Source organism: Falco punctatus (genome assembly GCF_963210335.1).
Source record: "Falco punctatus genome assembly, chromosome: 2".
NCBI lineage: Eukaryota > Metazoa > Chordata > Aves > Falconiformes > Falconidae > Falco > Falco punctatus.
The window spans coordinates 70799934-70823048 of NC_137581.1; the positions used below are offsets into that span (position 1 = coordinate 70799934).

The following is a 23115-nucleotide window of genomic DNA, read 5'->3' on the forward strand; positions in this document are numbered from 1 at the left end:
ATAGTTAATGATTAGTATCTTGCTTAAGGTAATGAAAAAAACCTGAATGCTGTCACCTGAAAGGTAGCTGAAAGTGGACTGAACTGAGTCATTCTTGCCATGCTCTTTCATGACCCAAACTCACATACGGAACAAAAACATCAGTTCACTAGCTGATGCAACACATGTTATTGCCATTGGCTTTGCAATAGTCACTCCTGGGCATCAATTAATTATTTTTAAACTAAAGCCTTGGAATGACAGTTCTTCCTGTACAAGAAGAAGCAGCTGCTTTTTTTTTTTCTTCCTGAGCATCAGAAGGACTTCAGCTGCTCACAAGCAATGGCAATGAACTGAAATGCCTTTTATTCTTTTATAAATCACATGCTTTGGAAGGAAGCTCCTGAGGCCATCTAGTCAACCCTTGCTCAGGGGAGGTCTAGTTAGTGCAGTTGGCTCACAGCTTTGGGTCATAGAGTTCTGGATATCTCCAAAGACAGAAATTCTACAATTTCTTTGAGTAACCTGGTCCAGTGCTTCATCATCGTCAAGTTTAAAAGCTTTTTTTCTTACATGGGTTTGGCTTCCATGCTGAAATTTGTGTCCAAAGCCTCTCATCCTCCCACTGTGCACAATGAAAAAAGCTGGCTCTTGTTAACTCTATACTGTCCATAGCAATTAAGTTTTTCCTTTGGTCTTCTCTTCTAGAGGCTGAAGAAACACATCCTAATATGAGAAGCATTCCACCCCCCTATCATTCTGGTACTCCTCTGCTGTGCTTGCTCCAGTACGTCAGTGCCTTCTTTGTACTGGGTAGCCCTGACTGGATACAGTACTCCCGCTGCAGCCCCAGAAGTACTTCAGCGGGGGAAAATCACACTTATCTTCTGGCTCCATATTTGTTCATACAGTTCAGTAGGCTGGTGGCCTTCTTTGCTACAAGTACACTTGGGTAACTTATACTCAACTTGTCTACCAGGACATCCCACATCTTTTCTGCAGTGCTGCTGTCTAGCAAGTCACTGCCCAGCCTGTCCTGTTACACAGGGTTATTCTCTCCCAGGTGCAGGACTTGCATTTGCCTTAGCTGAATGTCATGAGGTTCCTGTCAGTCTGCCAAAGTCCCTCTGAATAGCAGCCTTGCCTTTCAGTGTATCAGCTACTTTGCCCAATTTGGTAGCATCCGCAGACTTACTGGGAACACTCCCTGTATCACCATCCAGACTGCTAATGAAGACATTAAGCAGTATTGTCCTCAGTATCCAGTTCTGTCATGGGTAACTGACTGCCAGCTGAACTCTGTACTGTACAGTACACCCATCGAGGTCAATGGTCTAGCCACTTTATTACCCACTTGTGCAATCTGTATCTTAACAGTTTGTCTATATGGATATCAATGGAGGCCATATCAAAACCCTTTTAAAAGTTAACACACAATACGAAAATTCGAAGTGATAGAAAAAATGCATTTAAACTTCACATTCTGAAAATGCTATTGCTGATACACCAGAACAGAATGTTTGCCACTTCTGTTAAGATACTTCTTTACCATGCCATATGGAATGAAGTACAGATCATGCAGAAAATACTAAAATTCCTCCAGTAAGAGATCAGCATTGCCGATTCCCATGCATGTAACTCAGTCCCATAACTTCCCCACCGCAAAGCCGCTGCAAAGCCACTGCAAGTCATGTTAAGGTTCTGTCAATTTGACATTTAGAACCATTATAATTCTTATTACCAGCTTCGCTGACTAGCAGTTTACAGCAGTTTATGAACAAAACCAGCAAATATGTATGAAGTATATACAAACTGTAACATTTTTCTTTCCCCCCTATTTTAGCTATTCTGCAAACCAGTATGTATCAGTACAGTAATTTCTAGTTCACCTGTAAAGAAGCATTTCATACACTTAAGACTATTGCAGCAGTAAGTGTAGTGATTCATGTTAAAAGAATTTGACTGAAGAGTCTTACCATTTTCCTTTTTCATTGTAGGAAAACACTACTTGAAAATGCTACTACATAAGGAGAAGAATCTTCCAAACACTTAGTCTGAAAGAAGATTGCTCATTGTGGAAAACAGTGGCCCCAAATACACTGTCCAGGAAAACATTAGATACCCAAGGCAAGAGCTCTCACAATAAATATAATAGCTTGGGAAACAGTCCTCTGTGAACTAAAAGCAAATGTAAACTGTGCTCTGAAAAATAAATTTTACTTTACTGTTCACTTTTCAAACTAAAGTCCTCAAAAAGTGAGACAGTATGTTGGCTTAACATGAACTGATAAATTATTAAAAGTAACAATTGTAGTTTATTTCATCACTCCTAATGTTTGCAGATGACATCATCATCATCAGGGGCTTGAAGCATCTGTCTGGTCTGGACAAGGGTTCAAATCATCAGAACACATGGAGGCTTGAGACTGACAAGGAAAAGTTCAGCTGAAGAACTCAAATCTAAAACTGGGAATAACTGACTAACCGGTGGTACACCAAAGAAAAGAATGCGTCTGGAGAACATAGTGAACTACCAACTATATGAGCAAACAAAATGCTGTCAAATATTTACAACTCATTTTGGAATTAGTAAACAAAATGTTATTACACGGGGAAGCAACCACTCTGTCCTTTCTCAAAGCACTAATATCCCGATTAAATGCTACACTAAGTAGTGTGTAGACAAATAAAAATCCAGTAAAGAAAGTTGCAGGGTGTTTTTAAACATTTCCATGAAGAATCTATAGGTGCCTTTTGGTACAAAGTTATCTATGAAAAGCACCAAAAATCTAACAAAAAACCACCTGAATATACACTAGAGAAAAAAGAAGCGGCAAAACCAGTTTAGGCATGAAACAAATATGTACTTAAGGAAACCTGTGTAAGTTACTTCTCTAGAGGTTTTAAGAACAGAAGAGTCAAGCATCTGCCAAATATAGTCCATCTACACACAACACTAACTGAAGAAAGTACTAGGTGATGGTCCATTCCAACCAAACAAATCGATGGCTCTGTGAAGTGCCAGACAATTATATACACATCTGCAAACTGCCTGCTACTGAAGAAAAACCCAACCCCTACACTGCATTGAGCAATGGACAATTTACATTAATACAAATCCTAGTCTATGTTCAGGACCTAAATAAATTATTTGAAGGGTTCAAAAAGCTGTTGAATCCTTAAGGGGACTGATTCATATGAAGGATAGACAGAACTAGGCGATTCTCTCATTACTGTAATTTAATCCATAGGCAGAAATAACATAAATTTATTCAGATATACACCTTTAATCTAAACATGTATGCTGAAGAATAAAAGGTCTCAGTTTTGTTCTGTTAAGAAAGAGGGCAAAGCTACATGGCATAGCACTTTCTAATTCACATACTGCAAGTCCATACCCAAAAAGCAGTGTCTCTACTTCACTACTATTACCCACTAGCATGAACCAATGAACTATTTCCACTTTCAGTTTATTTTTACTAAATGCCAAGGTCTTTAACTGAAATATTTAAAGATTTATGTTCTTTCAATAAATAACTGTTTGAAGTCAGTCTGGTCAAACCCAATTTTCCAACATACTTCATTTATTCTTTTCAACAGAAGTCCTGAAGTGTGATTGAAACACATAAGGAGTGTTTCGCTGGTAGCATGTAGTTCAAGTACAAAAAAACAGCATCAAAAGGATACACTCTAACTGGAGGGAGGTAGCAGGGATTCCGTAATGATTAAATTACTTAAGACTCAGCATTTGATTTGCCTTACTTGAAAAGCAACTCCTTTAAATAAGAAAATGGCTTGCTTCCACTGTAAAGATATCCAGTTCTCCGGGGGGGGTGGGGGGGGTGGGGGGTGGAGAATAAACCAAGACTGGAGATGGCTTTGACACCTCAATGATTATTAATCGCTTCCTTCACTGAATTGGTTTTTATATTAAAAAAAAAAAAAAATCACCTGAAGGTGATGTAACATTAGACAAGTGAGTTACTATTGTCATCATCGTATTTGTGCTGTAACGATGAGTGACCTACAAACATTTGTGAAAACTTACAGAAAGCCTAAAAGAGAAATGTTCAATGACATCAGAGTAGGTTTAAAACTTTAGTAACTGCTATTTACAAGATGTAAATCTGTTTTTACACAATTTATTCACTTTAGTTTTAGTTTTTTAATTGCAGTAAGTAGTCACAAGAGGTCACCATATTAAAATATACAAGAAAAAAACAAATAAATTGTAAGCTAGAGAAAACACGCTGTATCATTCTGCTTAAAAGCAACTGGTTTCGTTTACCTAGGTATTTTTTTGGCTTAAAAGCCATAACCGTAATTTAAAACATAGAAACCATTTATTAGACATTTTGTCTCTCTTGCTTTGTTTTAAATCAAATATTCAGCAGTATATTAGGATAAGTGGCAGCCAAATGCTATCCAAAGCACTGCAAAGTTTACAGTGTGACATCCAGAATTGCTTGACCTTGTTCCACCATAATATGTAAACTAGTTCTCTTATCTCTGTTGCGTCTTCAATAAAATTGGAACAATCAACAATTCATTTTATTTTTTGCATCCTTATAATTATTGAAGTGATTCACAGCAGCACCATTACTTTCTAGTCCTGAAAACTACACTGATTAATAGAATGCTAGCATACATAAATAAATTCAGATTTGTAAGATTAAAATTAATTAGTTACAAATAAAAAACCCCAATATAACAATCCTGGGGAAAAAACACACCTAAAACGTAGTTAAGTGAATCTGACTACATTATTTTTATCTTAAATACTGGGCCAACACCTTTCTGTCATTGTTATTAAACCACTCCTGTTGAACAAAATATACTCTAATAGAGTATGTAAAACAAAGGAAACTAAGCCTAGTGATGTTTTTCTCTCTTATATTTATACTGGTATGTGTATGTCAATGCAAGTTAAAGAAATATTCTGAGTCAAAAACTGCAATAATTGAGACTGTAAAATTTCCATATAGTCCATGTATCTATATGCGTTTAGCACATGACAGTAAACAACTGTTAAATGAGGAACCTGGGGCTTTTTTGTTTGCTTGTTTGATGGTTTGGGTTTTGGTTGGTGTTTTCCTGGGGGGAGGAGGCGTTGGGTTTGTTTGACTGTTAACTGCAACTTTTTCTGTCATCAGTTTAGATAATTTTTAAGTATCTCATCCTTGTACACTATAATCTTAAAATCTGTAGTAAGTTATTCTTGATTAACACTAGGGACCAAGCAGTGAAAGGAAAAAAACCTACACAAAACACACAACCAAGGTAGATGGGTGAGAAAGAAAAAAACACCTTCACAAATCTGAAACGAGTAATATTATCACAAGCCCAGAACTATGCAGCTTTTACATTTGTTGACTCTCCTAGACTAGAGAGGAGATAGGAATTGTAAATCAAGCACTGCACTGGTAAATAATGGAAGTTAAACACAGTCACATGCCATGTGTTCTAATCATTTAAACAATTAATTGCTTTCTCCTTTCTCCTCTCCTCCCTCTCAACTATCAGGACTAACATCATCAAGGAATTTTAATAGAAGCTATTCTCAACATAAATACAATCCACAAAATTCATGTATATTAAATTCTAGTCAATAGAACTTCAGAACTACATTGCTGTCAAGTATCAAGCCACGTTGCTATGTATTTCATCCCAATCACTACCACCATCTCAAAGTATCAGCATGTAGTCTTTAAAGTTAACATTTCATCTGTTTTGACTGTCACCAAGAAAAAGCTGAAAAAAATGGCAACTTTATACCTGAAAAATCCATATTTGTAACAGCAATTACCTCACTGCAGTAATTTGAACTTCATTTAAAGCCAGTGGTGACTTGGTCTGAAGGGCTGCCTTTACATTTGGGAATTTTGCAACACTTCTCAGTTCCTCTAGTTGTGCTATCCAATTACATCCCAACTCTACATCAAGATGAGTCTTAAACACAAAACATCCCACAGTTTTTCTGAGGGAAAAAAAAAACCAAACAACTGGATAAACAGGCCAGACAGAACCTGTGGTAAACACCAGTTTCCCAACACAAAAGGTCAGGGAACCAGAACCTCAGGACACACCAAAGTATACTGCTGAAAATAACTCCAGAAGGTCCAACAGTTTTGGACCTAAGTTTGATGCTTGCTTACTTTCAAAATCCACTCACCCATGAGTTTCAAAAAGCAGCTACCAAAAAGAAGATGAAACATTTCTAGTTCAGATTATTTTCTCAGACTACATACCTGCAATAAGTCTCCTTCATCAAAACGTAGCATTTCTATTATGCCATCCGACTGGATGAAAGCTGCAAAGAAAAACAAAAAAACTAAGTAACTACCAGAAAAATATTTTGTTACTAAACAGAGTAACTTAAACATCTGAAATCTTAAGTACCTCACGTTTTGTATATAGAGGTGTGACAAATCACAGTAACAAGAGTCTCTAACAAAATACCAAACACAAATCTGTGATACAAATTTTCCCAAGAGCTCCAATTCCAAGATGTTTGTATTAATAAGCATCACACTTTGCAAATCAGTCTTTTGGCATAAAAATGTTCAACTCCAAAGTGAACAACTTCTTCCTGGCTCCCTAAAAAGGCTGGCTGTACCAAGCTAACCCAGTATTTCAACCAATATGACTGACTGGATACCTATTCAACAAAGTTTAATACATCTAAGCCCAGAAAGAATTCTGACACTTAATAATGGAATTTCAGTTTCATGTATATAACTAAAATCTTAACTGTACATCTGGAAAGCCTCGTTCACACTGTTCCCTAATTTTTAGTGTGGCAACAACTCTCTCCATCTTGACAGCAACTTAACAAATTCTGGAACAGTTTAGAAGTGTTTGCACCATATGACTAAACTCGATGAAAAGTTCATGCCTCAATCACATATAGCATCCTCAAATTAAGCATTCTTCCTCCACTCATTTCCTCTAAATGTTTGGTAAAGCAATTGTTCTTCAATTCCTCTCATAATGTAGGGGATGCTACTTTCTTTTAAAGACAAAGAAATAAGGGCATTGCCCTTCCTGTAAAATATAATAGTCTGTACAAGAATGAACATGAGTTAAAAAGGAAAGAGAAGTTCAGAGAGGTCGAAATTTCACTCCCCAAAAGACTACTCACACACAAACACACAGAGCAGGTCTTTAAGATAAAATACAGTAACAAACTCAAACCAGAAATTTTTATTTTAAAAAAATCCTTATAAATACCTCCTCCCCTACCCTCTGACCTTATTCCATGACTGCCTTTACCATTCAGCTAGATGAAGCTGGGAGTATGATAACACACCTCTCTTTCCACAAAGAGGAATAACTTCAGAGGAACAAAGAGGAAAAAGTTAAAGATTTCCCAGCCCACAGAAGCATAGTGTGCACTTCTGGAAGATGGAATTTGAATCCCAGTCTGAAAAAAGAGATTTAAACCTTCATCTCCCACTTTGAAAGTCAGTGTTCTAACAAGAACAAGTATTACAAGTGGCCATGTTGGTGACCTTTTATCTATGATATTTTAAAAGAAAAAGTGACCTTAGTTTCAGAAAGCAGAAATAGGAAAAAAGCACTCTTGACAGACAGGAGTAAAGTCACTTACCACACAAAGAAACACTATTTTTGACATGTATTTTCCTCACTGCTTTAGTGAAACCCCACTCAGCACCCAAAATTCAATCTGCTACTTAACATATCACTGTCTGCACATCCAGTCTACATCCCTGATTCCCCTCATATTTTGATACCTTCTCCTAAAAGCTACAAACTCCACAACCATGTTTTCATATGACCAAAAGTAAAAGTTAACATAAAACAAAGGTTGCTGCTGTCATCACCAAAAGTCTTTTTGGTATGCAAGCAACCCAAACAAATAAACAAAATTCCAAATCACAGTATTTTATACAATTACTTTTCAAGCTACCATACCTCTGAATCCTAACGTGTGGTGACACAGGCTGAGAAAGCAGCCCAGTGCAATGTGGAAGTCTGAAAATCACCACAGAGGACAAGAGGCAGGGGGTCAGATTATAAACAATATGCATGCCCTGCAATATTAACAGTGGCATGAGCGGTACTAGTCAGTAATGTCAGCAATATCTTAGAAATTTTTTTGGTGCATTCATTGTTCTATCTTAATGATTTCCAAAAGAAGCAAAAGTCATCCTTAATCCAAGAATTGGAGGTTTGGTTAATCATTTATATTGAAGAACTATACAGAACATAGGGCAAGGAAAAAAGAAAAAAAAAAAAAAAAAAAGAAAAACACCCAGAACAGTATTTAAACGGCTGTTACAAGATCAAGTCCTACAGCTTATGAAAATCTGGGCTTTTAAAACTTAAATTACTGGAGTAGGACCATCAGTTTAAATTTAATCCTAGAAACAAAGAACAAGTGGAGTTTACAGAGTTAACTGGCAATACTTATGCAAGACATTCAAAAGCCACTGTTTAATTTTGTCTTTAAAACCACTCAAAAAACCCTATCTATAAACGAATCATAGCACAAGAGTAAAAATGAAGCTTTGACATGTCAGGTTAAAAGGCAAAGTATGACAGCTAATCACAATTCCATAGAAATGTCATGCCTATCCTCTGTGCAAAAAAATCAAGTTACAGTTTAGCTGATATGGAAGGGAAATTCTCAATTTTTAACTCAGGAAGAAATCCAGAATGAAATTAGACTTTCTGATGTATTTTATTTATTGCAAGTTTAATGATGACAATTTTAAAAAAGATTTTACCTATACAAGCGCACCTTCCTAATAGTCAAAAAGAACTGCACCTCTGAGGTTGGGCTTTTTGACTTCTTTTGTTTTCTAGCTTTCTGGTTTGGAAACAAAGAAAACAGCACTTGACTGTGACATCAGGCACAAACAAAAAAATCATTAGGAAAAGGCTTTTTATATTCATATCTACCAACGAGTAAAACTTAAAAGCGTATTTAATCAAATCACAAATTCTTAGTATTTTCCTAACACTTCTCCCCTGTTTTAAACGATACACTGTAGATACAAAGAGCAGAAACTAGCAACGGTTCTTCCACAAGGCTAGCACACACAGACACTCACAGAAACTAGCCAAAACTTTCTACACAAGCAGCTTGAATGCAGGCAGCCCTTCTGTAAACCCCAAACACTTTCTCAGCCACTCTTCAGTTACTTCGTCTTTGCGGCAACTTACGAACAAAGCAACAGATGTCACAGAACATTCTGAGTGGATGACATTGTTAAATAGAAGTGCCATTCATCATTACATCATTTAAGAAATGTTTTTAGAGAGCAGATGACAGTTAGTGCCAGGTGAAGTCTGATGCACAGCAAAGTTTGGCGGCTGGCCATTTCACAGCAGTCACATCTCAAGTGAGACTGTGATGAAGTTTCTGTGGTTATACCCTTCACTTTGTTTTAGACTAACTTTCAAGTCTTTGCTTCTACTTTATCAATTATTTCATCAAAGCAAGGAAATTCCAAGTAAATACCTACACCTTTGTGAGCTGAAAGCCTGTTTTTGCAACTGACTTCTCAGACTCTCAATTCAGGATGAAGCAACGAGTCACCTCATTCAAATAAGGCAAAGCCTATTACATTTTAAAAAAGCTCCACTGATGAGTCATAAAGAATCACCCAAATCCCTGTAAGAACAGCTCTCAAACTGTCCAATATGGACCACAGAGAGGACAAAGGCTTCTTCAAAGTGAAATGCACACAGTGCCCAAAGAAGAGCACACTTCCTTCTGGGTATTTGCCCACTCCAGAATTAGAAGCACTTGTACTACCTGAGCTAAGTAAATTCATAAACTTCTGCAGTGCCAGTCCAAAAATAGTCTTCTCTATCCTTTTACACAAAATATGTATGTCACCAATAGAGAATAGGTTATTAACAATGCCAAAAGACTCTGCAAGCAATTAAGTATGAGATCACTTGGGCATGCTTTATTAGGTGAACCATTCCCCATGCTACAGAGGAAGATGACTGTTTCTGCAAAGTCCCTAACAATTTCTTCTGGAAAAACTTCCCAAAGTCTGGGCTGATATCATCATGCTCTACTATCAGTCTAATACTGTAGCCAATACTTTGATACTCTGGAATAGTAAACTGCAGCAAATTAAGACCTGCCGACTGCCATTTCAGTCACCCCTGCCACATGACTGGCAACTGCTATGAGAGGGGCACAACATAACATTTGGGGTAGGAAGCATTTCAGCTGTCCCAGCGTGATCTGCCACCGCACAAATCAGCAGCCAAGAAGCCAAATTACACCTTAGGAAAATAATTTCTTCCTGACCCTACAGGCAATTGAAGCCCTGAAGACTGCTTAGAATAGTTATTAGTCAAACTTTACATGTTATTAGCATGTTCACAGCCCAAAGAAGGAAAAGGATTAAGCTTCACATGTATAGATTTCAAAGCCAGAAGAATCACCGTCTCCATTCCTCCTCACCTATGCTGAGCAGATATTTTCTTCTAAGAGATATACACAAATCCCTCTCAGCAGAAAACCTTTATCCTTCCAAGATCCCACAAGATGCAAATTTATCAGACTCATGAGAATCTGTGACAATTTCAGTCTCACTACTTGGATATTAAGTGATTTCAGGGTCAAATTTTTCCAGCTTCTAGCTTGCATATCCTGGTTTCCTCTTTTCAGACAATACGTCACTATTAACAGAAGTGATACAAGCAACAGCAAACACTAAAAATAAAAAAAACCCCACCACTAAACCCAATAAAAATAGAAGTTTCATTTTCTGCTTGTTTTCAATTTGCAAGCGTTTAAAAGGCAACTTTTTTTATTAAGTCAGCTTTTGTATGAAAAGCACATGAAAGGTATCAGAAAAATTTATAAATCTAAGTCTTTCCACTGGCTCCAAAACACCTTTTTCTAAGGAGAGCATTTTCTAAGCTTTTCCAAACTCTTTAAAAAAATAACAATACAAAACCCACCACCACAGCCATAACCCCTAACCCCCTAAAGCACAACTTTCTGGAATAGCAAAAAACACTATCCAGTCGTTACTACCAGTAGATTTCTAAATCCTTTCCCCTGCCCTTTCCAATAACATCACAGTACTTGATGGTAAACACCTAAAGTAGTAAAAACGGAAACAATAGTGCCCTAAACAGATATTGAATTCACTTAAATTCCTCAAAGCTTAAGCAGCATCTTTTCACAAGTTTATATAGCTCGCAGCCAAGTTTTGCTCAAATATATTCCTATTTTAACTGTCTCTGTTCCAAGCCTTTTATATTTGAGCTTAAAATAAGAAAAGTACAGATGAACAAAGCAACAAATAACAAGAAGAAAAAATTAAAATCCTACAGGTCTCTAAAATAAACCAGAACTTACTATCAAAATCATTTTAGCCAACACCAGTCTTTAGAGGTGCTCGAATTACACATAACGGACTAAGTTTGCATGTAATGTGAGACCACTGAATATGCCAAGACTCTTGGTGCACAATTATAAAAAAATTCTCCATGGTTTACAGGTTATAAGGCCTACTCTGAGATCTAATTTTTAAGATGGCTTTGCACATTTTTCTTTCATATCGGCACTGTCAATTTCTTAATTTCAACAGGAATGCATATTCTGGCATACATGCTTATAAAAACACTATTCTGAAATATTACTTAGTTCTTACTCCATAACACAGTTTTTTTAATTAAACAGATTTTTTTTTAATAAAAATAATTTATTTTTATGTTAATCATTACATATCCTCTCACATACTTGCAAGAACTGTTTTCTCCCTTAACTCTTGTCTAAACCAATTTTCTAATTTTCTTATAAACTATATTTATACAATATATATCAGCTAGTCTATCAATTCTCTCCAAATTCTGGAAATAGTGCCCCAACTTACTAAAATAGGGCCAGACTGAGTATTTAAATCTCTCCTAATTTACACTAAGTTTTTTAAAGTCCAGTTTTTAACGCTTTGACTTAATAACTAAGCTCACTTCTAGGTAACTATAACCACGAGCCAATTACAATGTGCTAAATGTCATTCACTTCTGTCTATGCAATTGTAATTACAGCATTTGTATCACTACTGGTTAAACACAGCACAACTGAAACTGTACAAGTTGGTTTTATAGCTTTGACTCAATTAACTGCTTATGTGCAATCACACAGTTTCAACCATCCTGAAGAGTGGAAAACTAAGCAGCATGTGAAATAGAGGTAGGTGGATATATAATGATATAACAGCATTTATGAAAAGAAAATGACACTGTAAAAAATTAAATACCCCACAGATAAAGAAAACCAGTATTATGCCACAGTGCAAGCAACCATTATCATTGTATTCAAGAATATAAAAGTCTGGGGAGCCTCAAGAAACACACCCCAGTTCAGTGTTCAACACAATAAATGCTGTTTAAAGACAGGCCTATTTTCCAAGAGAGGAGAGTCAGCATAGCCATCAGCTTGAATGTCTGCCTATGTCCAAACAGGTGACTGTTCTCTGGAAATGTAAAAGTCATTCTATGAGCTGGCGATCTCAGGCAAGAGGCTCCAAGAAAGGATTACCAGCCAACAGGCTTCCTTTCCACATAAATCCTCTTGCACTTACATAGCAAATTCACTTGTTTCTTTTCCAGTTGTCCATAACAAAGGGAAATTTAGTAATTTTTTCCAACAGACCTCAGGAAGAGCCATCACAGCTAAGACAGTAAAGACACACAAAGTAGTAAAGATCACATGCAAAAATCAGTCATTTTGAAGTATTTTTACATAGAAACATTATTAAATCTTTTTTATTAAAACACCTAATTACCATTCCTGAAAAAGCCAGCTTGCCAAATTTTAATCTTCTGTTTACATATTAGAGTTGAAATAGAAATATTCCTAGACAACGCACTTTAGTCATTATGTGAAATGAAAAAGCAATCTATTAGCTAAATAACAAAAAGATAGAATTTTCATTAAAAACCTCATTTTGTACTACTGATTGTGAAAAATTATTTTATGACTTTACATAATCCATACATATGCACCAACCTATGCCCGACTTAATACAAGCTTAACAGAGACAGTAAATCACTTTGCACTGCAATACCCAAAGTGCACAACTCACTGCTCCACAGTGGCAGGTGGGTGGGTGGTGAAGGTCTTGAAATATTTTATATTTTACTGCACACAACAGCACAAATTTGAGTGTAAATTTGAGTGTATACACTGTTACCCAACTAAGTCTGCATATACCTCTTTCACTAGCTTACTCCTGTATCATTTCTGACTTCAGATACAAGACAAGCTTATTTACACAGCAAGGCACTTTCCTAGCCAGGAGAGCTGTCACACTGCATTCATCCACTCATCTCTTTTCCCCTTAGCTAAGGTTGATGCGGATTTTTAGGAATTCAGTTTTTAAACCCAGCCACAAAACAGAAAGTGACAGCATGATCCTGATTGAGAACACAGTCCCCAGACACCGAAGCTACCACTGAGTTTGAGAAAGGAAGAAAGCAGGTCTCCATCCTGAAGCTGCCATTCACACACACATTTGCCTCATGCCATTAGTTTCACACTTCAGAAAATGGTGCAACTGCTGGAAGGTTCCTTTTATGGAGTTTGCACTGATCGGACGGGTTGTGTAATAGATACATCCTTGCAATGAAACTACAGAAACATACCTAGAAACAAAAAAAGCTCACTGAAGGTAACACATACTACACCTAGCAGTTACCTTTTATTCATTTTTTTCTAAGAAAATTACTTCAGATTGAGATGGATAGAAAAGAGAATCATTTATTCAAATACCTTTATTCTCAGGTGCCTATTCTGTACTTAGTCTGTATTTCCACCTTATAGAAATCTGCATCTTCATCCACTTGAGCTAGAGCCATTGACCAAAACCATCTATTCCAGATGGTAACAATAAATATCATAAAACTTCACTTAAAATTTTTTTTAAGCCAAATACTATGTTAAAAGTTGCTAGATGCTTTAAAACACTTTTAAAAACATTTGCCTTAAGTTGCTGCTTTATTTTAAAACATTTTAATAATTTCATTTATTCCTCCAAAGACATATAATTGCTGGCTCCAAAATGCTTCCAAGAAAATAGTATCTAATCCTGTTTTTTTCCTGAAGATTTCATAGGAGGTATGAATGAGAATACATGTTTTTAAATAAATTAAAAGAGAGAGAGAGAGAGAAAGGAGAAATAATTTATCTGGAGAAAGACTTTAGCATACATTATTTTTAAGCCACAGAAAGCAACACTTCTGACAGTTGTGAAATCTTCTCATAAATCAAAGAGAGGGAAAATTTTAAAAGAAAGTTAAAGAGAAATGCAATATCTGCAAATAGCATCCTTTTTTTCTGGCTTTGGGCCATACCATTTATGGCTTTTTATTCTTTCTAATGATGGCAATTTTAAATATTTTGAAGTGTCAATATGCTAGATTAGGTTACAGTTCTGTTTATTTGTTGTTAGTGAGCTTGTACAGGCATAAAATTAATTGGAACTAGCCTCAAAGCCAAGATAATCTGTCCTGCAAGGACAGAGGGGAAAAGCAGCAGCCCCTCTAAACTATTCTTAGATCATCATCACACTTCAGTTCTCAAATTTTAGCTCAGAAACTTCCAATTGTGGCAATAAGTGTTACTACCCGTGTAGCACTGCAAGTTGATGCGTGCAAGGATAACACGGACTTACTGGAATTCTAACCTTTTCAGCATATAGAAACATTTAATATGTAGTTTACAAGAAATGACAGTTCATAGATTCTGCAGCCTCAGGAGAACAATGCATTAACTGACAATAATTGTAACTATTATGTTAACATCAGCCTTCCAAACTTGCACTCATATGAAATTAGCCACTGAACAGACCCACAAAACCCAGTTACTCAAAAAAATGAGTTGTGCCAACACAGTGCAAAGAACTACTTCAAAGACACATCCAGGCCAATTAATGGCCTTAATAAACCTACACAGAGCACAAGAATTGTTCTCTACACTGTAGAAATGAGGAAGAAGGATGGGATTTTCAGGGTTTTCAAAAAACCCCACAGAACAGGAAGACAACTGCAGCAAGTTTTGAAAGGAGATAAAATATAGGGCAAGAAGAATGAAACAAAACAGGTGAATTCCATTTTTAGGGAAAAAAATCCAAAAACATTAATAAGAAATTAAAGGTGCATGTAGGTATTCGGAAATGAAAAGCTTCAGTATGTTTATAACTGCAGAAATTCAGTTCAGCTACCCAAAATACCTTGGAAGCAGTTACCTCAGAAGTAAATAAACAATCTCTTCTGGCCAGACTCTTTCAGAAACTGCTGTGATGACCTGGGTTGACACCCTGCACAACACAGATCACAGTTTCACCCAATAATCCCAAACCCTTAGGCTTAGTTACAAAATATGTTTTGGAGAGACACCTAATTCTACTTTAAAGATTGCAACCACCCGACATCACTAAGTTGCCCCTTAACTAAAACAGTCTTCACTCACAAATAACCTCTCATTTCTACTTCAACATGCCCAGCACCAAGTCTCAGCCTAAATATGCACACCTTTGATAAATCAAATGGCCCTTCAGCATTAGGAATTCTTTTTCCAATACAGGTACTTTTAAAGGACAGTTACATAATGCTAAATATTTTTTATTATTATTATTCAACTTCTGAGTTCCTTACTCTAATGTCTTTTTCCCTAGATAAATTCAATTTAATCAAAGGAAAAATTCATAGGACTCATCAAGTACTGGTGCTCTGACCAAATTTTCCCAGATGAACTGGAGGCTTGTTCCAGTCTTTCCTCTATCAAATAATGATATTCAGTAGTACTCACTGGCAGAGTAACTTCACCTGTGAAGATTCTGTCAATGACAATGATCTCTCCTCCAGCATCAGATATAACCAGGTTTCCCTAAAACCAAGGAATTCATTCATCTTTTCATTATTTTGGAAAACACAGTTTAGCCAAAGCTATATGGGCAGATCACGACCTAGGTAAGCTACAAGAAAGGCAACTGATAAGCTATATGATGATATGAAAGCACTTATAAAAAAGTTACACACACACACCCTCCTTATCTTCTTATATTTAGGAGCAACAACTCAGAGGACAAGTGCAGTCTCAGGGCTTTCTATCACTGAATTAAGTAGGAGGTGGCTGGGGGCAAGGGTCTCACTAGATAATGGTCATTTCTGGTACCTCTAGTCTGCTCATTGCTGGCTCCACAGACTGATGTTACACACAGATTCAGAACACCAAAGCAAACATAGTAGAAGGAAATGGTTTCCAGTAAGGACCAAGTATTCTATATCCTCTGTGGCAAGAAAGGAACAGCCAAACTTGGCAACATTCAATATCCAGATCTCTCAACATTCCCTCTGATATATGAGTTGTGCAGATTGTTAAGTATTACTTTAATACATCTTGTATATTAACACGTCAACCACAATTCAATTTATTGTCGTATTACCAGCAGCTAGCAAAGATGGAAACTAATGGCTATATTATCCTTTGCATGAAAGATGGGATACAAATATTCTTGTTGAAATAAATTTTTCAAGAGAAAGAACGAAAACTAGGGGACAAATAAAACCTATGTGATGCAGAACTACAGAAACAAGGAATGGCCAACAAGGTTTTTCCTTTTATTCTGTGACCATGTTTCTTTAGTGCTGCAGCGACAGGCAAAACTTCCTGGATCCCGTTTCAACTCCACTTCTACCTAAATTGTATCTAAATTACTACAACCATAGCACTGATTTCACCATGGAGTTATGTGGAAACCCAGAATTCTCCTGTCTTATGGTTATTCCAGTCAGTTGTGACAAACAAAACTGCAACATCCAACCAAGCTTTAAAGATCATGAGGGAGACCCAAAACACAGAGACAGAGCAATTTAGTGTGGAATGCACCTGAAGATGTCATCTAGCTCAACCTTCTGCTGAAGCACGGTGAATACCGAACCGGGACAAAGTTACTTAGGCTTTTGTTTAGCTGGGCCTTGAAAACCTCCAAAGTCAAGAGATTTCACAACCCCTCTAGAGAATCTGCTTCAGTCCCTGACTGTCCCCACGGTGAAATATGGTCTCATTATCTCCAGCTAGAATATTGTAGCAATCCTGACCGAAAGACCGTAATCCTTTGAGGAGTCAGTGATCTATGCAAGAGCTAACCTGAGTAGACCCGTGTCTCTGCTGTGCTGCATGTACAGGCTGGCTTTCAGGCCTGTACTGGGCTGCAGGATGAGCTCAGCCAGCTCACTCTAACAGAGGAGCCTGCAGGGCAGCTCCACTTGGTACCGGCAATTATGCCACCTGGGTGGCCTTGCTTTTATCTAAAAGCCAGCCAGAAGTTCTCATCCAAGCATCCTTTCTGCTTGACAATAGAACTTAGGAATAGAGTTGCTTTCTTGCAAGGAAATCCAAAATAGGTTGAAGGACCAACATGGGGTAACCCTTTCTATGCACGGGGTCTGCACAGTATGCTGCACAAGGACAGGAGGCCTTTTTGATGCTGCGCAACTCAAGATGCAAGATCATCTATATTATTCTCTTTGTAATGTTAGCTCTAATAAATAGCACTTTCAATGATATTTCACAGAGTCCGAGTGCCTTTCTTACTTAGATCGTCACAGACCAAAACAAACTTTCCCTGTTTAATATTATGATAATTGTCTCTCAGGCTCCTGCCATGCATCTCCGTGAGGAGTCTGGTTCAATTTCCTTCATAAAATCTACTTTGATACCAGCAGGCTGCCACGAGGTCCCTCCAAAGCCTCATCTCCACACAGCTTTGGGTTCCTTAGCCTCTTTTCATTAGGTCATGCATCCACCGACCATCTTTGCAGCCTTCCAGTGGGACAGCAGAACTGGATGCCGTGGTTTAGGTGTGGTCTACTAAGTGCTGAGTAAACAGGAATAATCACTTTGTTCAGTCTCATGGCTACACTCCTGTATGCTGCCAAGGCACATTGCAGACTCATTTATAGCATTTCCAACTTATATCCCCTGCAAGTATTTCTTCTGTACCATATGAAGGGCTTTCTCTTTGTCCTTTTTTACATTTCATGGAGGTCCTGTCAGTTCATTGCTCTGTCCTGTTTAGAACTCTGAAACACAGCCCTGCCCTTGAGCATAGCAACTGCTCCCCAGATATGATACAACAAAGATACTAAGCAGGACAGGTCCCAGAATAGAGCCAGGAAGAACCCCTTGTAACCACCCTCCAAAGTACAGTATGAACCCACTGCTGGGAATAAACCAAACCCAAACACCCTAGAGTTTATCTAGTTGCCTGGATAGTTTTTATCATTATCTACAAATTCCACCCACCAATATTTGTACAGTATTCCGGTGCAAATAACTGATTCATTAAGAACTTTTCTGTATTGCTAGATGATCTCATATTTATTTACAAGCTTCAGATAACCAGGTTTTAAATTCACTTAACATACTATATCAACAACTCATATGGGGGACCCAAAAATCCCCCAGTGGAAGCAGATGTCATGTTTCTCATACTCTATCTCACTATCAGTATCTTCTACCATTCTCAATCTAAGCCAGGCATTATCTGGACCTTATCTGCACCTTATCACAAAAATAAAGAACATTCATAAGCCAGTCATACCAAGTTATGCTGAAGCCATCCAATTTCACACTGAGGAAACTACTTTGAGATGTTTCCAACAGAGTACCTATAAGAAAATGAGAAAGCTTTCCGTTTTCAAAAGCTAAAATTCCCTCTTTAGAAACCTCCTCTTTGACAGATTCTCAGTCTTTTTTTTTTCCCACTACCACCCTCTTCTACAAGGATCCCATTTTACTTCAGATCTATGGATCTAAAATGTCAAGTTGGTGAACAGTGGGTACTTAAGAGGTTTAGTGTTTCAAATTACTTAAACCAGTACCATGCCCGTCTACAACTTTGTCTCCTATGCTATCATCACTCCCTCAAATGGTGATTTAATCTGTTCAACACCACTACTAGCTGTATGTCCTGACTTAAATAACTTCAAAAAAACCACCTATAACCAAGGGTTGCTTGGGATTTTTTTAAGTTTAAGTAACTTTTAAAAGTCTTAATGTTAACTTAATGTGCACATTCTATTATACCAGATCTTTACAGTCCAACATAGATCTATGTTCAACTGAAAAAAACCTCAGATAAGCCTTGTCATCATTAAAACAGATTGCTTTATGAAGATTAGTCAATGCATAAACTGACCAAGTAAATTTAGAAACCTAAGCATGTTGTACTGAGTCAGCTAAACAGTTCTATTAAATAACATTTTGTAACTTTATACAGTAGGTAGACAGAAGGAGCTGTTAGGTACATAGTTTCATTTCCTGTACACCTCCTTCCATTACAATTTATTTGGTAATTTGGTATCCTTAAAACCAGTTCAAAAACTCCAGTAAAACTCCAGTAATTCTCAGATGGTTCTCTACTGCTGTGTATGCCAGGCAGTAGGAGAGGTATTAAAAATGCCTCTATGATAGTCTCAGTGAGAAGATAGATCTGGGAAGTGTAGCAGGGAAATCTCAAAGTACTGTAAAACTATTTTTTTTCCTTTCCAGAGAGTGGAATTACATTGCAATCCTTCAGCTCTTTGCTATTTCGCCATTACATCCAAGGTTTTTAAAAAAGAGAACGCAAATGCGCACAGTCCTGGTTTAGTCCCTTTAATATTCCAGAGCACAAGTTATCCAAGCCTGCTTACCAGAAAATGTTAAAAACAGATTTTAAAAGCATTAAATGCAGATGCTGCATCACATCCTCACTACAGTCAGTAAATCACTAATTATTCTGTGTAAACAGTTCAGAAAACAGAAATACCCAACATTCCTGCATCACATGTTAAAATTTTACCAGCTGCTTCTAACAAACCCATATCTGGCACAGAATTATTCTTTGCCTGTATTTATGACTAGAAAGATAAATAACTCCCCTTTAACTCTCATGGTCATTGGTTCCTTTGATTTCCTAAATTAGGCACCTACATTTTCAATTTACAAGCTTTAGGAAACTGAAAAAGGGAAGCTGGTGGCGAGCAGAATTACTGCCTTGTTATCTTGACTGTTAACAATTCCTCCATATAAGAAAAATGAGTGACAACAGGCAAACTAAGTTGAACTATGTTCCTACTTCCAAATTAACAAGCTAGGTTACTAATGCCAAACAAGTAAATCACAAAAATAAAGGCTATTCCAGCAATGCACTGATATTATTCCTATGCAAGAAGAAATTCTGCATCCTCCGTCTTGGTATTAATAATCAAAAATGCTGAAATACTAACACAATTTTTTAGAAAAAAACAGAAAGGATTTTTAAAATAACTGTAGTTTAAGCTCAAATTTGGCAACTACCACAAGCAAATGGACTGAATCAGTTGCTTCTGTAATAAGCACCCGGTGCGCTCACCTTTTGGAAGTACAGGATAACGCAAGCTGGAAGCGATCCCAGAGGCCTCCAGCCTAGCCGCCAGCTCAGAGCGGGAGCCAGTCAGAGCAGGCTGCTCAAGGTGTTACCCAGCCTGGATCCGAGCACCCCCACTTACTACCATGAAGAGTGCAGATTTATTTCAAATGCTGTCTTTTAGAAAGGGGGAGTGGGGGGGAGGAAGGAAAAAAAAAAAAAAAAAAAGACACCTTCTCACAGCTCCTGTTACATCCAGGTGAGTTCATGCTGTAGACTGACAAAGTCAGAAGCACCACATTGGATAGCAGTTACTAGCAAGAGAAATAAAATGGATCTTTATTGACTTTTATTCTTGCCAAACCCACATACACAGGAACAAACCAAACTGGTTCTAGCCTGCACTTCAGTCACAGAACCTACGCTGCTGGTTATGCATGAACCACAACATCCACCATTCACTGTTAGACTCCCAGGTGATTTACTAAATTTACAGTTTGAAAGATTCTTTATACTTACAAACTTAGTAAATCACACTATGGAATCATAACATGTCTCATTTTAAGCACAGCAAAACCGGGTAGGTTTTGAAATAAAGGGACACACAGCAAACGTCCAAGCTTTACTGCAAACACCTAAAATTTTAACATGCAGAAATGTATCCAAATGACTCAAAGTAACCCATGTTGCAATACTGGCAATCAATTCCTGTCCTGGTTTTGGCTGGGATAGAGTTAATTTTCTTCTCAGTAGCTGGTACAGCGCTGTGTTTTGGATTTAGTATGAGAGTAATGTTGATAACACACTGATGTTTTAGTTGTCACTAAGTAATGCTCACTCTAAATCAAGGACTTTTCAAGTTTCCCATGGTCTGCAGGGAGGAGGGGCACAAGAAGCTGGGAGGGGACACAGCTGGGACAGCTAACCTGAATGAGCCAAAGGGATATTCCATGCCACAGAACATCACACTCAGTATATAAACTGAGGCGAGTTGGCTGGGGCCTGCTGGTCACTGCTCGGGGACTGGCTGGGCCTCGGTCAGTGGGTGGCGAGCAACTGTGTTGTGCATCACCTGGGTTTTTGGGTTGTTGGAGGGTTTTTTGCCCTCTTGGACTTTATTCCCCTCTTTCCCTCTCCTCTTCATTACAATTATTATTGTTGCTATTATTATTTTTACTTTATTTCAATTATTACACTGTTCCTACCTCAACCCACAGGTTTTAACTTTTTCTGATACTCCTCCCCATCCCACCAAGGTAGGGGCAGTGAGCGAGTGGCTGTGTGGTACCATTGCTGGCTGGGGTTAAACCACAACGATCCCAAAAATCACAGCTGAAAGCTTTAAATAAAGCAGCACCTCCAGACTTCTGCAAACTTCGGAGGGGCTTCATCATGTTAGGCACTATACAAATACATAGCAAGTTCCCTCAAGAGTTTACAATCCAAGGCCCTGAACTGCAGCATGCTATCCTTCAACTGACCTCTGCAGGTGAGAGTACCTCAGCGTGCCTCACACATGCCATGTAACTGGGCACTGGTGAGGGAGAAAGGGATGCAGAGGAGGGAATAGCAACCATTTTGTGATTACACAGAAAGTCGTGAAGAACATGGGGTCTCCAGTTCCTGTCCATTGCAATGTTTTGTTATATTTAATTTAGCCCAAAGATTTTGCAGACAAGCATGAGACACATGGTTAATACTTATCATTCATGAAAACAAAGACATAGTGCAAACCTCATCAGCTCTCCCATACTTCAGTTTCAGTGAGATAGCACAGTCAATTTTTATTCACTGTTTTTTCCTCACACCGTTCATGATTCTGATGTGCTGCTTCAGCTGCTAGAGTGTTTTCAGTTTGAGGTCATACTTTCTGGATCACATTTTGATTTATGTCAGGGTCAAAACATTAGCATTAAAATAAACAGTAGCATGCTATATATTAGTTCTGACAGCAGGATATGACAAACAGGCAGTATATGTGAAGAGGGGGTTTTATCACATTATTTTAAACATATAAGCTTTCTCACACATCACCTTCCAACATTAGTTTACTTCCAACATTCATATAGAGTATCCTCGATTGCCATTTTAGATAATGTTATAAAGCAAAAAGGAAAAGCTACTTGCCTAAAATTAGACAAAATTATAAAAATGGAACCAGGACTCCAGCATCCCAGCGCACTGTTCTAATGACACCATCTCCCTTCAAGTTTTCCACGACCTCAGATTTTAGATGTTTAAATAGAAATTTTTCCCAGATCCAGCACTAAGATACAACTTCAGAAGTTATAGTTGGGGAATAAACCTAGCTGAAACATCAACCCTGTTCTAATTGCACCAATCTTGTGAGCATGTGGGTAGGCAAAAGCACTATCAGAAGTGCAGGCTCTCAGCCAGCTGGCCAAATAAAAAGTTACTAAAAAAAAAAATAAATCACTGTTGTAAGAAATAAAGATTTTTAAAATAAAAATAAACATAAATGAATATAAATAAAGGAAGAAACAAAAACCAGTTCTCATGTAAAAAAGCATAGTGATGTTGGACATTTGTCTTCAAAACATTTCGTTGACCACTGCGATCACGGCATTACTATGGCTTCCTTCAACTGAAACCCAGATGGCTGTTGTGCCCTCTCCCAAAAGCCCCAACAACTAAAAAATAAAAACAAACCCCAAAGCAAATAAAAACCAAACCAAAACAAAAACACTCAAATATAAACTGAAAGTCCTCAATCCACGTG

At 37.5% G+C, this 23115-nt stretch overlaps 1 protein-coding gene across 1 annotated transcript in view; it reads right to left on the reverse strand.

Moving 5' to 3' along the window:
- TMEM131 (transmembrane protein 131) overlaps positions 1 to 23115 on the reverse strand; it is a 102374-nt gene that overhangs the window by 75639 nt on the left and 3620 nt on the right. The window contains exon 2 of the mRNA XM_080377362.1: positions 6228 to 6289. Within this exon, the coding sequence (XP_080233488.1) occupies positions 6228 to 6289 (62 nt within the window). The remainder of the gene's footprint in view (positions 1 to 6227; positions 6290 to 23115) is intronic.